This window comes from Acanthochromis polyacanthus, chromosome 23 (genome assembly GCF_021347895.1).
Source record: "Acanthochromis polyacanthus isolate Apoly-LR-REF ecotype Palm Island chromosome 23, KAUST_Apoly_ChrSc, whole genome shotgun sequence".
In the NCBI taxonomy this organism is placed as follows: domain Eukaryota; kingdom Metazoa; phylum Chordata; class Actinopteri; family Pomacentridae; genus Acanthochromis; species Acanthochromis polyacanthus.
Window position 1 is genome coordinate 23,752,231 of NC_067135.1, and position 17,897 is coordinate 23,770,127.

Genomic DNA, 17,897 nt, shown 5'->3' on the forward strand with positions numbered 1-17,897 from the left:
TGATTTAAGAAAAACTGTAATTTTACAGCTAAACAATATTGAAAAAACACAAAATTATTATTTATAAAATGCAGATTTTTAATATGAGCAAATATTTACAGTTACTGCCTGTTTTTATGTTTTTATTAATTTTTTTAACCATCATGTAAATGAATGAATTTTTCATTGGTGTAGCTTGATATTATTGTAATTTAATAAGATGGAGAAATCTGCTGCTTTTTCCAGCGGTGTTTGATATTATTCATAGAAGAAACGTGCAGGTGGAGAGCATAGGAGGCCATACGTGTCGTTACCAGGCAGATATCACACGTTTAGAGACGGCAGGCAGCAGAGAGAAATGAGATTGCGATGGAGCGTTGAATTGGATTCATCACTGACTGGGCAGCGCCTCCTTTTATTTCCAGCCGAGGCCGTTCTGCAAACACAGACCAGCAGAGAGAAAGAAACGCATATGATAAAGGAGGGAAAACGGATTACATGGAGTAACAATGAGATCATTTAACCGAGATACTGAGCAGAAATAATGCAGCTGAAAGAGAAATGCAAACAAAGGGACAAAGACGGAGAGGTTACGGGTTTAAGGCTGCAGAAACGAGGAGCTGGAAGATGAGATATTGTGAAAGAGATCATGAAAATGTAATCCAACAGCAAGGCCAGGTGCTGAAGATGTGAATTTCTTTCTCTGTTGTACTCTGGGATCTCTGGTTAATGACAGTACACTATGCTACTATAGAGCTACGCACATTACTTCAACTTCTTTTATTAATGTACAAAGAAATGTAAACTATCTGGCCACATCTGCCCATTTGTTCATCTTTTCATCAGATATTTTAAAGACTTAGAAATTAAAACTAGGGTAACTCATGGATTGAGGACTTTTGCTAAAACTTTTTTTCATTAAAACATATTCCACGAGCTAAATTTATATACAATGTGGCCAAAAAAACCCCAAACATTTAACACATTTATTGGGGAGTTTGATGATCTGGATTTAAAATTAAAGGTATCACAAACATAATAGTTATTAATTGTAGGTACAATGTCCCGTTCTGTTTGCCAACCCATGTTGACTTTAACAGAACGTCCATTGACTATACGGATTACACGTCATTTTCAGCATCTAAATTGCTTACAAACTTGAGCACAAAACCATACAGATTATATAAAAATGGTAGAAGTACCACATGTTTTCCAGCTTAAAATCCAAGTCAGACACAAATGGTTAGCATTTTTGGCTATGCTAGTGGCATGCGTCCATCCAAAACTGTAGTCCAAATTTAAATATCATGATTTCAGGTTCACATGGAGATAAACTGTAAAAACTAATGTCGTGGCATTATCAGGTCAGCGTTTAGATCTGTCCAAAACTGGCTTTTAACCACATATAGTGGGATAATCAAATGCAGGCTGTAGGATGTCATGTTTCTACATAGCTTTACTTCTTATTGTGATTTCAGTGGAAGAGTTGTATAAAATCCACATCAACACAGTGATTAGATGTAGAGACCAAAACAGCTTTTAATATCCGGCTGTAAGCATGTTTATTTCTGCTGTAAAGTTGGACATTTGAACATCGGGGTCTACGGTGGTTGGCTCGCTTTTGGAGTTGGCCTCAAGTTGACATTCAAGGAACTGCAGTTTTTGGCTCAACAATGCTGGTTTTGTTGGTTTTCAAGTTGCAGCTTGATGCTAACTAGCAAATGACACCATGCTAACATACCGAAGTACAGTAGGCGAGCAAAAAAGCCAACACTAACACGTGGTAGAAGTTGGGTTAGGTGGTGTGTTTGGGTCATTGTATGTAAAATGTCTGATTTATCTGTGGCTGATGGCCTCTGATGTAGATTCAGTATGATGATCGACTTTTGTTGATGTTGTCTTAACGTGCTAATACCTAATCAGTGTTTCTGTCGATGGGTATGCATTTAATGGGTTTGTCCATTGGGTGATGGATGGAACGACTGTTGGTTTGCTACTTTGGATGACTGATGATCTAAATCTAGCTGGTAAGAGTTTCCGTCATCAGATTAGCATTTTGTTTCCTGGTCTCTCACATACATTCTTCCTTTGTCGTCAGCTTGTGGCATGTCAGTAGCTGTCACGCGTCTTGCCAGACGCGTGACAGCGTCTTCAAGATCCTGCCAGACTTGTCTGGATCTTGAATTTTCCCTCCAGGCAGGAACCTCTGATCTGGAGATCCTGCCAAGCTCCTGCTGAGCCGACTGCTCTCGGGCAAGTTTGGGCTGAAGAAGTGAAGTAGTTTATGCTACAAAAACAGCACAGCGTTGCCATGGAAGGCACCACCAAGTCTTTTGTCAGTGCCTATTCTGTGTGTTGAGCAGTGTCCTACTGATGAGCAGATAGCAAAAACAATATCCTCTCCAGCATTTTCTGTTTGATTTTCTCTCTTATATCAGTCTGTGTTGGCAAAATAGTCTGTAAAAACCCAACCCTTGTGCTTTTTAATGCTCACGGCTTTTAGGATTTGTCCATTGTTCTGCAGGATTTAATGGAAAACAAACCAGAAATCTTCCAAAAATCAGTTTACTGAATGATAAACGTGATTGCTTGTAATTTAATTTGCTCATCAGTGACTCATTTAAAGCAGAGTTCATTCTGTAATCTCACTGTTGCTCAGAACACCTTTAAAACACGTCTATGTACTTTACAGCGTGGTTTATGTATGTCGTGGCGCTGCTTGTGCAAGAATATAGGTTTCAGATGATGTCAAGTAAACTACGGCTGTGATGATTGGACGACCTGAGTCATGTTTTGTGATTGCAGCGCCGTCATCTGTCCTGGAAGCTTCTAAAGCGCCGCATGATTAGTCATTTTCAGCTGTATCTAATCATATAGGACACATTTACTGTATTTTTCCTGTTTCGTTTTCTCTAAAGATGTGCTAGTTTTGTATTTTATACAAAGGAAAAACGTTAAATAGAAGCAGTTTTTGTTAAAATATAAAAGAATAAAATAAAAATAGCACAAAATCTGTTCATTTTGTATGAAGGGAGAGCAGTAGATAGGTGCAATTTCTGCAAAAAAACATAAAATAGAAAAATCTGTTTATTTTATATAAAGGAAAAGCATTTAATAGAAGCAGTTTCAGCTAAAAAAAAAAAAGAGAAAATACTAGAAAAATTGATTCATTTTGTACTTAAAGGGAAACTGTTTCTGCTAAAAATAAATTGTAGAAAAAAAACTGTTATATATTTAGGGAAAAGTACGTGGTTTATGCTAAAATAAAAAAAACTAAAAAGTAAAAAAAAATCTTTTTATTTTGTATTTTATAATTAAATTAAAGCAGTTTCTACTAAAAAATGGAAATAATAGAAAAATATGTTGATTTTGGAATTTATATATAGAGAAAGCATTAAGTAGAAGTAGTTTCTGCAAAAACAATAATGCAAAAATCTCTTAAATTAGTATTTTAATTTTATTGTAAAGCATTAAATAGAAGCTAAAAAAAAATTTGAGAAAAATCTGTTGATTTTATATAAACAAAGTATTGAATAGAAACTGTTTCTGCTCGAAAAAAATTAAAATGCTAGAAAAATGTTTATTTTGTATTTTATAATTATATGGAAGCGGGTTTTGCAAAAAAATAAAAATAGAAAAATCTGTTCATTTTGTATTTTAGAAAAAGAGAAAGTGTTAAATTGAAGCAGATTTGCTAAAAAAAAATGAGAAAAATATGTTTATTTTGTATTTTAAAGGGACAGCAGTGAATAAAAGCAGTTTCTGCTAAACCAAAAAAAATAGTAGAAAAATCTCTTCATTTTATATAACGGGAAAGCTTTAAATAGAAGCAGTTTTAACGGTATTATTTGGATGTTGTTACACAAACGTCATTAAATACTTCCAGTTTTTATCATTTCTGTTTGTGTGAACTTCCCTTCATCAGTTAACTGTGGTTCCTGTTACCAGAAAATGCAGCTGCATGGTTTCAGCCGGCTTGCCGTTGGTGCCGGTCTACAGGTTGCTGTTGAGGCTGGTCTACTGGTTTCTGTGAAGGCTGGTCTACAGGTTGTCATGGTTGCTTGTCTACAGGTTGTCGTGGCTGCTGGTCTACAGCAGGGGTGTCAAGATCCGTTCCTGAAGGGCCACTATCCTGCATGTTTTAGATGTTTCCCTCTTCCAACACAGCTGATTGAAATGATCAGGCTCCTTATCAGGCTTCTGCTGAGCGTGATGATAAGCTGATCATTTGAATCAGGTGTGCTGGAAGAGGGAAACATCTAAAACATGCAGGATAGTGGCCCTCCAGGAACTGAGTTTGACACCCCTGGTCTACAGGTTGTCGTGGTTGCCGGTCTACAGGTTGCCGTGGCGTTTCATGCAGGAATGCCGCCACATTCGGTGACAAATGTGAAGGCATGCAGGGAGCCGTCGCAAACGTGAGCGGAGTCCTAAGATGGTATCTGTGTGAGTGTGTTCGAGAAATGATGATCTCCATGACGACCCCCGATGTCCTATCTCAGATTGATTACCCATGGTGCATTGTGTCTCGGGGCATGTACTCAGATAGAGAATGAGTGCCGATAAGCAGAGGCACAGATGAGGATGGAGGACAGTAAGTGTCTCTACAATAGAATCAGCAGCCAGTAAATCAGTTAAATCATGTGTTCTGACTGTGGTAATAATCTCTACGTCCTGCTGGGTGCATCACCTCATCAGTGTATCATTACTGTGGAAATAACTCTCCTGCATACTGACACTCTGCAGAACTTCCTCATTTCCAGATTTAATAGATGTGTGTGCTATTTTTAGAAAAGATTTACTGACTTTCCCCTCATCTGATCATAGATTAGCAGCTGAAAGGTGCTTGTAAATGCAGAAAAACAGTTATCATCCTCTGAGTTAATGCGTCTGTCTGTTATCGTGACAGATTTCCACCTCGCTACTCGTCTATTCTCTCTCCTTCTGCTGTGTGTTTGACTAAAGAAAGCCATCCCAGTGACATTATCCAGACTGATCTCGCTCTGTTTACGTTTGAACTCCAAGAAGAACAGCAAACTATAAAAAACACAAAGCAGCGAAGAAGAGACGCAAAACAACTACAGAAAGACAAAATGACTACAGAAAGACAAAAGAACTACAAAGAGATGCAAAAAAACTATAAAAGCAACTAGAGATGCAAAACAACTACAAAGAGACAGAAAATGATTACAAAGAGACACAGAACGGCTACAAAAAGACACAAAACAAATACAAAAAGAAGCAAAACTATGAAGAGACACAACATGACTACAAAAAGACACAAAACAACTGTAAAGAGACAAAAAATGTCTGCAATAAGATGCAAAACAACTACAAAAACACAAAGCGACTGATGAGAAGACTACAAAAAGACGCAAAACAACTATGAAGAGACACAAAACAACTACAGAAAGACACAAAACAGTAAAGAGACAAAACGACTGCAATAAGACACATAACTTAAAAAAAAAAAAAACAACTATAAAAAGACACAAAAAATACAAATTACAATTGTTCTGAGGATTTGAATGTACTAACGTCTGTTTTATCTTCCCCCGTCCATCCTCTTTGTGTTTTTTCTGACTCTAGAAAAGTGTGAAGGAGGGAATCCTGTTAAAGCAGACGAGCTCCTTCCAGAGGTGGAAGAGGAGGTACTTCAAACTCAGAGGGAGGACCCTCTACTATGCCAAAGACTGCAAGGTATGGACACGTGTGAGGCTGAATGGAGATATTTTTGATGATTAGAATCTCTCTTTTTAAGTCTGCATGAACAAAATGTTTTTATAAGAAACCATAATTACCAGCAGCAGCAGCAGATTCAAGGTTTTATGTGAGTGCAAGGTGTCAAAAAAGACAAGCTGATGGTTGTATTGTCTCTTTGTTTCCCCATCAGTCCCTGATTTTTGATGAAGTGGACCTTTCCGATGCCAGCGTGGCTGAAACCAGCACCAAGAACATCAACAACAGCTTCACAGTGAGTCAAAAATGACCCAATGTGGATGGAGGCATTTCAGATTTGGCTTTGGTTTTCAAAGACAGAAGGGAAATAGGTTTCTAGCTAAGAATCCTAGACTTGAGTTATTTCTGAAACAGATGAAGCAGTTGTCATTTTTGGCATGCGTCGTAGTGGAAAATATCGATTTTTTTTTTTTTTTTTTTTTTTTTTTTTTTCCATCCAAAACTGTGGTCCAAACTTAAATATCATCACTTCAGGTAGACATCAAGAAAAATTGTAAGAACTGATGCCACTGCATTATCAGGTCGAAATCTGGATTTCTCCAAAACTTGCTTTTAACCACATGTGGAGATAAAGGAAGAATTCAAATGTAGGCTATGGGGTGCCATGAGTATACATAACTTTACGCATTATTGAGATTTCAATGGATGAGTTACATAAAAATTCAAACCATTTACAGTCAACATGAACACAGAAATGATCTGTAGAGACCAGAACTGCTTTATTTCTTTTATCAGACTATAAACATGTTGACTTGCCTTTGGAGTTGGCCTCAAGTGGCCATTCGAGGAACTGCAGTTTGTGGCTCAACATTGCTGCTTTTGTTGTTGTTTTTTTTCCCTCAATTTGCAGCTTGATGCTAACTAGCAAATGACACCATGCTAAAATACCAAAGACAGTGGGGCACATCAGTGTGGACCATTAAGCTCAGAGAACAATTCTAGCTGCTAGCATGTTTTAGCACCATAACACCAATAATGAGGCGATACAGAGTAACAATAAATCCAATACCTAGAGTCGCTAAGCCCACACTTTCATCCTCTGGTTCTCAGGTGATCACTCCATTTCGTAAACTGATGTTATGTGCCGAAAGCAGGAAGGAGATGGAAGACTGGATCACTGCTCTCAAATCCGTCCAAAAATGGGAAACCTACGAGGTTAGTGCTCTCATCGCTCCATCTTTTTATGTATTCACGGTATTGTTTGTTCTATTGGCTGGCATCAGAGTAACCTTGAATAAACTGATGATCGTTTGATAAAAGCTGGTCATGAGCGGTTTATTTGTTTTGAGGGAAACAGGCTTCAATTCTTTATCCGTCTGTTCTGGGCATAAATGATCCACCTTGTCTTGTTTTTTTTTAAATTTGTTTTTTGGCAGAAATAATCTCTTTCTGTGTATTCCACCTCCCTGTTTCTTCATTCATTTTCTTTTCTGCTTCTCATTTCAGCTCTTTGCCAACAGATTGATGTCGCTCATAAAATCAGAGCTTTAGCTTTAATAGGCTATAAAGAGAGCTGAAGACAGTCAGCTGCGAGCTGAGCTGATATTCTCTGTTTTATAGGCTTTAAGCGTTCCTTGCCTTTTCCAATAGATTTTAGTTTTTGTCTTTTCCTTATCCCTAGTTATTCCCAGCTCATGTGAGTGTAGCTGCAGTTAAATAAGCCTGACAGAACTTCATGAAAAGTCACAAAGAGTTTGTTTTCTAGAGGGAGCTTGGTTTGAATCTGGCATTTGAGCGCCTTATTTCACTCTTCAATTTTTTTAGTTGCAGGAGTAACTGAGATTGGAGAAGAGAGACTTCTCTGTGCATTTGATGCATTTAGGGGGCGTTTGTAAATTACAGCTTCCTTCTCAACTTACTGGTCAGCAAATCCAAGCTTGTCCACCAGATGGCGCTGTGACTGACTATTTTGGCCTATGGATGTGATTGGAGTGGGCCTCTGATCAAACATGTGAAGTTTGAGGCAGATTGGAGCATGTACAGGCTAGTTACACAGCACTTCCTGTTTGATGGCAAAACATGGAAATTCCACTGGCTGCCATTTCCACGAAGACTTCTGTGGAGCATTTTGATTACTTTTGATCATCCATGCCTGCTGCACATCCTGGCTAAACTTGACCTTTGTCGGGATTACCCCATTTGAGTTTATAGCATTTGAAAATGTCCAAAAATTACCCAAAATTTTCCAAAATATTATGCACAAGTCAAAATGGCTGACTTCCAGTTGTGTTTTGGGCATGGGTGTTAAATATATTTTTGTGCGTCTTGACGAGTTACATATGTGTACTAAATTTCATAAGTCTATGTCACACGTGCTGGCTGTAGTGAATGTTTGAAATTTTGCAACTTTCCAGGAGCGCTATTGAGTCATTTTTGCTCACACATGTGCCATTCCCCTAAAATATCCAATTTGTTGCCGGTCCTGATGTGTGTGCCAATTTTGACATGTTTTCTAGTATTTTTAGGTCTTCAAATTTGAAATACTTTTGTTGGCCAATAGTAATAACAACAATAATAGTAATAATAATTCTTTGCATTCCAAGAGGTTCCTTGCACCATTGGAGCTTTGACCCTAATAATTAAAAACACACACATTCCTGAGACATATTGCATCTATAAAGTTAGAAATGATCATAAAACTTGCTTACATTAACATTAAATCAGAGCTGCCTTGCTTGGAAACATTTATCTCCACCTTTATTTCTGCCTACAGTCCTTTACGTGTAAAGATATGACCAATACATATGGAAATTGACCAGAAAAAGGTAACACTTTGGTGTATTTAGACATTTTAGGGGTGCTGGAGAACGTAAATGAAAAGTTTGAGCGTTGTATTGTTATTGTAGTCTAAACTTGAATGTTCAACATTCTTCAGACTTTCACGTGCACAGCCAGGATCATCATGTTACTCTTGTATTTGTGCATCCTCTGGCTGTACAAACTGAATGTCTGATCTTTCAAGCTTTCTCCTCCCACTGGTTGGTTCGATGCTTTGCCCTTTGGTGTTTCCACCTCCGTAGCTCACGTTGCTGTTCTTTCCCTCCATGTTTCTCCTTCCTCAGGCCAGTCAGTTCAACATGGAGCATTTCTCTGGGATGCACAACTGGTACGCCTGTTCCCACGCCAGGCCGACCTTCTGCAACGTCTGTCGGGAGGCGCTGCCGGGCGTCACCTCCCACGGCTTGTCCTGTGAAGGTACGTCCACACATGGCAGCCACACATGTGAAGTTCTTGTGGAAAGTATAGTGTTAAAGTGGAACATCTTGGTACGTGATGTAAAGAAGTAGGTTTATGGGTCTGTTCTACAAGGTGTGGCAGCTTTCACTGACACATCAACACCGTGGAAGCGGTTGTGTAAAACCGTCTCCTCGTTATCAGCAGAAGTCTGATTACACCTTAACAGGGTGTAGAGGGAGGCTTCCAGTGAACCTTATCAAGAACGAAAGTTTATCAGCAAACATTGCTGTTCTGTATTTACTCTAGGTTAGTCATATATCCTTTTATTTCAACTCTGTACAGCTCTTCCAGGTCATAGGTTTTCAGGCTACGTCTTGATTTGGTGTCCAGCCAGAAATTTAAACATTTAGAGAAGCTGATAAACTGAAAGAAATTGTTCAAACACTTAAAGTGGGTGAAGCTTTTGTTCAAGAAGTCCTAGTGTATTGCAGTTAAAAGCCATATAATGAAACGTGTGTGCTAGCTGCTCTCTAATTAAAATGTAAGCAGTTTCATGCTATCACTGTAGTTCCCTACAGTTTCTTCTGACAAACTGTTGACAGAAACATAGAGTTGCAATATTTTTCCTACATGCATACCTGTTAATAACACTGCATGCTTGCTCAGTGGTCAAAGTGATTTAGCTCGAGCTAGTAAGGTTTACCGAAGCATCTTTTATGGAAAAATGACCAACTTGCACATTCAGATGTGAAGAAAACCTGTTCAGAAATGCACATTCACAGAAATGTTGTCATGTCTTCAAAGGGCTGTGGAATACGTACAGTTGGTGTACTGAAAAAGTGTCCCCCCCCCCCCCCCCCCCCCCGACAGAAATCTTCTATTTCTGCACATCTGTCTCACTTAAATGTTTCAGATCATCAAACTAATTTGAATATAAGACTAAGACGATCCATAAAAGCACAAAATGTATTTACTAAAAGAAAATAGTCCAGCCCATTTTGCTCTGTGTGAAAAAGTAATTGCCCCCTTATCTATCAAATGACCAAATTTATTCATCAGTTGGGTTCAGTTTCTTCATCCACACTCACATATGATTACTGCCAGGCTTGTTGAACCTAAACATCACTAAATAGAACCTGTCTTCATTGTGAAGTAGATAAAGGCTCTGAAAAAGCAGCACATGATGCCACTGAACTTTCTGGAAGACATGGGTCTGTTCCATCTGGTGTGAAGCTAATACTGCATTCCACAAGAAGAACATGATACCAGCAGTGAAACATGGTGGTGGTAGTGTGATGGTTGGAGGACCTGGACGACTTGTCATCACTGATGGAGCCATGAATTCTGCTCTCTATCAGAAAATCCTTCTGGAGAACATCCACCATCAGTTCATGACCTAAAGCTCAACACTAATGGTTTATGCAGCAAGATAAAGACCCAAAGACCACCAGCAAGTCCACCTCTGAATGGCTCAGAAAGAACTAAATGAAGGTTCTGGAGTCAAAGTCTTGAATCTAATTGAGATTCTGTGACAAGACCTTAAAAGGACAGTTTATGATCTAAAACCATCTAATGTGACTGGATTCAAACTATTCTACAGAGAAGAGTGGAGCAGAATTCCTCCATGGTGATGGAAAAGACTGATCACAAGCTGGAACAAACATTTAACTGCAGTTGTTGCTGCCAAGAGACCAACCAGTTATTAGGTTTAAGGGGGCAATTACTTTTTCACAGGGTGATACAGGTTTGTGGGTTATCTCTGTCTGATATTCAGTAAATACAAATATTAATCTAATTGTCTGGAACATGTAAGTGTGAGAAATATGCAACAATAGTAGATTTTCTTGCGCTTCACTGTACATAATGTCAAACAATGTCGATCTGTAAGACTGCATCTTCTGTGTGATGTGATATCAATCTTTTGTATTCTGTCCCCTGCAGTCTGTAAGTTCAAGGCTCATAAGCGCTGTGCAGTTCGCTCCACCAACAACTGCAAGTGGACCACGCTGGCCTCCATAGGAAATGACATCATTGAGGACGAGGAAGGGGTGAGAGGTTACACAATAATATGTGTTTTTTTAGCGAACACAGATCCATCTTTATGACATGTTGGGTAACTCTGTAAATCAGTTTACCCTGTACTTCTCAGCTATCTTTTTAACGAGTGCAGTAAACGTACAGACACAAGAGGCAGATTATAAGACGTGTTATACAAGACTTGCATAACACGGCACTGATGTCTTTGAAGCTAAAGACGCTCGGTTCGTTGCAGCTCATGCCTCGTGTTCTTGTGTTTTTTCCATATTTCTGCAGGTGTCGATGCCCCACCAGTGGCTGGAAGGCAACCTGCCCGTCAGCGCCAAGTGTGTGGTGTGTGATAAGAACTGTGGCAGCGTGAGGCGGCTGCAGGACTGGCGCTGCCTTTGGTGCAAGGCCATCGTACGTTGGATTGATTTTCAGCCTCTGCCCTGTCAAAAACCCTTCACGTCAGATCAGCGTCAGAGTTCATGTCGGACGTCGCTGCCGGCTGGGAGTTATTTTCAGTTTAGGTTTTTATATAAATGTTGGAACCTCATGGATGGTGAACATGCACTGATATCCATGGTGATAGAGTCGGTCCGGTTTGATCACGTCGTCCAAATTCATTATTTCTCTGGCGGGTAGAAGAGCACAATGTCTGCTGGAAGCCAAAATTTTGAATTGATCAAATTTGGATCTGAACCTAATGTCTCAATACAAAGCAGCTATTGAGGAAATAATGTGAGTCTGTCAACAAAAGTGAAACAAGAGTTTCAGATGAGTGCAATGCAAATCAGCATGAATCAGAAGCTTAAATGGCTCAACAGAACATACCGTCACCCAGACAAATTTCTGTGTCATTACTTCCTACCACAGTTGTTTTACAGATGCCAGATGAGTACAAATCAAGTATTCTGAGACAAATTGTGTCTTCTGCACTCCTCGCCAAGTAAAGGGCATCTGTTCCACACTGTCTGGATTTGTTGTCTGAGGGCAGATGTTGTCTTTTTGTTGTTTAGTTCAGACAGATACCGTAAGTTCTCCTTCCTCTAGCATCAAATAAAGGCAGAAGACTAAAAAGACACTAAGGCATAGTATATGACCATTTAAAAGTTTTGGGTCCAATTAGTTAAAGTTGCTCTACTTTGGCTAAAGTTGACCAACACTACTGTTCAAAAGTTTGGGATCAGCCAGAAAATTTCATGTTTCCATGAAAACTCACACTTTTATTCATGTGCTAACATAACTGCACAAGGGTTTTCTAATCATCAATGAGCCTTTCAACACCATTAGCTAACACAATGTAGCATTAGAACACAGGAGTGATGGCTCTAAGATCAGGAGGGTCTGGAAAAACAGCATCTGAAATGACAACAAAATGCTCAAAGTGACTTAAAATTGTCCAAAATTACTTGAAACTTCTCCATAATCACTAAAAAGTGGTCCAATGTTGCTGAAAATGGTCCAAAAAACGGTAACGAAAAAATATTAGGCCCTTAAAATGGAAAAAGCATTGCAAACTGGGAAATCAAGGCTGGTACTTTGTCTCCATAAAGTTCCTGTAAGTGTACACTACTGTTCAAAAGTTTGGGGTCATGAAAACTCACACTTTTTTCACACATTAAATGAATGATAAATCCAGTCTAGACATTGTTAATGTGCTAAATGACTATTCTAGCTAGAAACAGCTGATTTTTAATGGAATATCTCCATAGGGGTACAGAGGAACATTTCCAGCAACCATCACTCCTGTGTTCTAATGCTACATTGTGTTAGCTAATGGTGTTGAAAGACTCATTGATGATTAGAAAACCCTTGTGCAGTTATGTTAGCACATGAATAAAAGTGTGAGTTTTCATGGAAACATGAAATTGTTTGGGTGACCCCAAACTTTTGTAATATGGAACAACTTTAATAAATATAAAGCAACTTTAACTCACTTTTGAGCAACTAATTGGACCCCAAACTTTTGAATCTATGGTGTATGTTTTAGATTGTCATTTTAGTTTTTCGCCTTTATTTTAATGGTACAGGAAATAGAACTTGTGGTATCCGCACAAACAAGGCTGCAAAAAAAATCTGCCCTAAGAAGACAACAAACCGTGAAGCCAGTCAGTCTAGAACGGATGCCCTTTACTTGGCGAGGAGTGCAGAAGACACCATTTGTCTCAAAATATTTGATTTATACTCACATGGCATCTGTAGAACAATTGAGTACATTTATATGCAGTCAATATTCGGGTTAAGGTCAATATTCCGGTTTCTGAAACATTTGGAATAACCCGTTTACATGGATAAACAGACAGAGTTACTGCTGTTTACATGGAGCGTCATCAATTGGGATATTCCCATCCAAACCGGGACGCGCAGACAATGTCATGACGCAAATTGTATCATTTCCGTTTTCTTCCTGTACCCAAAGACAAAAACAACAGCAGCAGCAACGTGGTGGAAAATGAACTGTCCGGGGCCGATAGCAGTCGCCTTTGTTTGCGCTTTGGTGCTCGTGTTGACCCAGCAGCAGTACCTCACACTATTGGGCCTCACAGTTTTAATTAATAGAAGGAGAGAACGTGAAGAAGAAATATTAAATGCTGCCGGAGCTGTGTCGTGCTTATCCACGCTACCCGTACTCAAAAGACCAAGATTCCTTTTGGTTGAAACATGCGCAGAACGCAAATGAATGTTCCTTTCAATGGGGATATCCCGATGCGCGTTTATATGACGAGATATTCGGGTTAGAAAAGGAGTAACCCAGGGGTCTTATTCGGGTTTTTAAAAATCGGAATATGAGCATATTCGGGTTTTTGCGGGTGTTTACATGGCCGTACGCAACCGGGTTATTGCCAATATTCCGGTTAACAAAAGGATTTTTGACTGCATATAAACGCAGTCATTGTGGTAGGACTTAATGAAGCAGAAAAGTGCAGTGGAGTTGTCCTTTAAGACACAAACCAAAACACACCGTCACAGAGATGTAACCTTGTTCTTCCACTTAGCAAAGACAGCGATGTTTTTTGAACGTTTAGAGCAAATCTAAGCCTTATCCTCGGTACACACAAATGAATCAGAGTGGCATTTGTAAAGGTTACAGAACTGGCATTTGGTGGGTTTCAGAGGGACGTAATGACCTTTCTGCTTCTGCAGAAATATAGAATTACTATGGAGACCACTGACTCAATGTGTTGTGTGCATTCACAGGTCCACAGCAGCTGTAAGGAACAAATGGGGAAGGTGTGTCCTTTGGGTCAGTATCGGGTGTCCATCATCCCTCCCACTGCACTCAACAGCATCGACTCTGACGGTGAGACGCCGAACAAACACACACTTCTGTGCACACCAACGCACACACTCTTTTGTTCATGGCATTGAACAGCAGGCCAAAGTTCAGGGATGTTGGATTCACTTCCAGTTTGTACGTACACGTAAATCCTCAGCTTTCACTCATCGGTTCCTTACATTTACGATACAGAAAAACAGCAACTGTAGCTTTCTTGGAAGAGTTTTACAAGGAAAGTCTTGACAATAAGAGGAAATTTCAACATACTTGTCAAATTTTATGCCGAATTATCTGCATTTCTCCAATAAAACTCTAAATCTCATCAGAACTAGCATGTTTTCATGGGTTTTATCTGGAAAAAACTGAGGAATAAGAGAAAATTTCAACATATTTGTCAAATATTATGCAAAATTTGTCTGATTTCTACACTAAGATTCAAAATCTATCATCAGAACCTGCATTCTTGGATGACTTTTACAAGGAAAAAAAGAGAATATTTCAACATTTTTGGAAAATTTTTGTAGAATGTTTTTCCCCACTAGCATTCTTTGATGCTTTTTATGAGGAAAAATAATGAGGAAAACAGGAAATTTCAAGACATCTGTCAAATTGTAAGCATAATTTTCCTTTTTTCTACTGTAAAACTCAAATTTCTCATCAGAGCTAGCATTTGAGGATGAGTTTTACAATAAAACTAAGGATAAAAGGAAATTTCAGTGTGTTTGACATATGTTAGGAAGAAGTTGCCTCATTTTTACACTAAAATTCTAAATATGTCAACAAAACTAACATTTTTGATGAGTTTTCAAAGAAATAAACTGAACTTAAGAGGAAATTTAAACATTTTTGTCAAATTTTCTGCAGAGTTTTCTGCATTTCTACACTAAAATTCAAATCTGTCATCAGGACTAGCATATTTTGATGAGTTTTACGCAGATAAAAGGAAATTTCAGCATTTTGGCAAAGATTTGGTAGAATTTGCCTTTTTTCTCCACTAAAAGCCAAAATCTGTCATCAGAACTAGCATTCTTTACTAGCAGGAAATTGAGGATGAAAGGAAATTTCAACATTTTTGTTAAATTTTAGGAAGAATTTTCTGCATTTCTGCACTAAAAAAAAAAAAAAAATCATCATCAGGATTTGGATTCTTGGATGAGTTTTACAAGGATAAATGGAAATTTATACATTTTCTTGTGAAATTTTAAGCAGAATTTGCCTTTTTTATACACTAAAATTCCAAATTCATCATCAACTCTTGGATTAGTTATGAGGGGAAAAAATTGACTATAAAAGAACACTTTAACATATTTGTCAATTTTTAAGCAGAATTTGCTTTTTTCTATACTACAACCTTCCTTTCAGGCTTCTGGAAGGCCACCTCGGCGTCGTGCTCCAGCCCTCTCCTGGTCCTCGTCAACTCCAAAAGCGGAGACAACCAGGGGGTGAAGTTCCTCCGCAAGTTCAAGCAGCTCCTGAACCCGGCTCAAGTCTTCGACCTGATGAACGGAGGACCAGAGCTCGGGTACTTTAACCTGAATCATTCCTGGAAAATTGGCATAAACAGTTTGTTCCTGCTGCCTCCCCGTGACTTCTAGCTGTCATGTTTTGCTCTGTCCTCGCTCAGCCTTCGCCTTTTCCAGAAGTTTGTGACGTTTCGTATCCTGGTATGTGGAGGAGACGGCAGCGTGGGCTGGGTGCTCTCAGAGCTGGATAAACTCAACCTCCACAAACAGGTGAGAGGAGGAGGAGGAGGAGGAGGAGGAGGATGATATAATCCTGATGTGGAAGCTGGTGAAAACAAAGACTTGCCTCATCTCTCACCTGTGCTCTCCTGGGGTCTGTAGCCGGCCGTTGTCCTCACATCTAAAATGAAACCTGACGAGTATAAACCGATCATTCTTACTTGGCCAGAAGGAAAACGGTTGTTAGGAGAGAGAAGGGAAGGATGTCAGAGTTGATTACCTGAACGAATTCATTAATGCTGGTGAATTAATCCACATAAACGAGCGCTGCACTACATGATCACAGCGTTTATGGTCAATTAATACTCGAGTTCTGCATCGAATCAGATTTGATCCAGATGAAGCGCTGAACATGAGGGTCAGCTGGAGCATGTTAGCTGGTTTCTGTCTCTGCAGGGTAGAATGATGGACTTTCAGCAGATATTTAGTCTGAATTTAGCTAAAAACTTTAATATAGAATCTTTGTGGTCGCTGCTTCAAAGCTTTGCAATAAATGTTTCCTTCTTTATTTATATTTAGGGGAAAAATCTAAAGACGTACATGTTTACAGTAGTTTTACAGTCGCTCAGCAATGACTTTGTTCCTCATCTGTTCTTGAATCTCTTCAGAACGTGGCATCATGTGCTGCTTTTTCAGAGCCTTTATCTACTTCACAATGAAGACAGGTTCTATTTAGTGATGTTTAGGTTCAACAAGCCTGGCAGTAATCATATGTGAGTGTGGATGGAGAAACTGAACCCACCTGATGAATGAATTTGGTCATTTGGTAGATTGGTAGCTAAAGGGGCAATTTGTTGTTCACGTAGAGCAAGATGGACTGGACAATAAATTAAATCATCATCTTGGCTTTTCTTTGATCTGGAACATTTATATGTGACAAATATGTAAAAAGAAAATTTCTGCAGGGGGCAAATACTTTTGCACGGCTCTGTGTGTTGCTTTACATTCTCATCGTCTGACTTTCCATGTGTTTGCAGTGTCAGCTCGGCGTGCTGCCTCTGGGAACAGGGAACGATCTGGCTCGTGTTTTGGGATGGGGAGGCCTCTGCGACGACGACGCTCAGCTGCTGCAGATCCTGGAGAAGCTGGAGAGAGCCACCACCAAGATGCTGGACCGGTAAGAACCGAGGGAAGCAGGGCGGGTCGGTCAGCGCCGCTTCTTTAAAATCTGTTCTGGGAGTTGTGGCGGGAATTCCTAATGAATAAATGAATGGGAAAAATACATCTGCTTTCAATTTCCGTACTGTTTGGTTCTTTAAAGGGCAGCAGACGTGAGCTAGCAACGGCAAAAGCGATAAAGATAATTGGCTGAAAGCACTACAGGCTATTCATTTCTGTTTATGCCTCTGGGACACGTGCATAATGTTAAAAGAAACGTTAAATGTCACAGCTGTGATCAAAGTGAAGCAGCTCCGTTGCATAAGAGACAACTGACGTGTTTTCGTGTGGACAAACTAAAAATCAGGCAGTGTTGAGTCATTCCAGCTTCACAGAAACATATATTTTCACATAATTTGTGAGAAACTGAATGCTTTTATAGATTCGAGCCTTTAGGGGATGTTCAAATTGAATAATCTGAGGAAATATAACTTAGAAAGAGTCGCAAGTAGACGATTATTGGTTTTAAAAGAGGATTAAAATGGCGGCAACCTCTGTTCTAAAGACTGTTCAGTAAAGTTTAATTTCTTCTAGGTCACATAAGAGTTCAAATCTGTTCTTAATACCAACGTAGCTTCTGGTTTCCAGATTAAATTCTAAAATATCACAGCTCATATTGGTTTTTTTTCCATTTTCACAGAGAAGGTTTTTGGAATTTCAAAAGAATGAAACTTGTAAATTTGAAGACTCTCAGAATTTCAGAAAATCTGCTTTTAGCTCTTCAAAGGTGCCACAAAATTGACATTTTCAGGGAAAATCTCCAGACTTGCATGTTTACAGTGGCTTTTAGTAGCTCTTAATGG

At 39.1% G+C, this 17,897-nt stretch overlaps 1 protein-coding gene across 1 annotated transcript in view; it reads left to right on the forward strand.

The window, feature by feature from the left end:
* The window catches only part of si:dkey-172j4.3 (diacylglycerol kinase delta), a 112,456-nt gene that overhangs the window by 61,293 nt on the left and 33,266 nt on the right, over positions 1-17,897 (forward strand). Inside the window, exons 4-13 of the mRNA XM_051944144.1 lie at positions 5,569-5,679; positions 5,873-5,953; positions 6,769-6,873; positions 8,781-8,913; positions 10,837-10,943; positions 11,209-11,334; positions 14,116-14,218; positions 15,557-15,716; positions 15,819-15,927; positions 16,914-17,053. Coding sequence (XP_051800104.1) covers positions 5,569-5,679; positions 5,873-5,953; positions 6,769-6,873; positions 8,781-8,913; positions 10,837-10,943; positions 11,209-11,334; positions 14,116-14,218; positions 15,557-15,716; positions 15,819-15,927; positions 16,914-17,053 — 1,175 coding nt within the window. The remainder of the gene's footprint in view (positions 1-5,568; positions 5,680-5,872; positions 5,954-6,768; positions 6,874-8,780; positions 8,914-10,836; positions 10,944-11,208; positions 11,335-14,115; positions 14,219-15,556; positions 15,717-15,818; positions 15,928-16,913; positions 17,054-17,897) is intronic.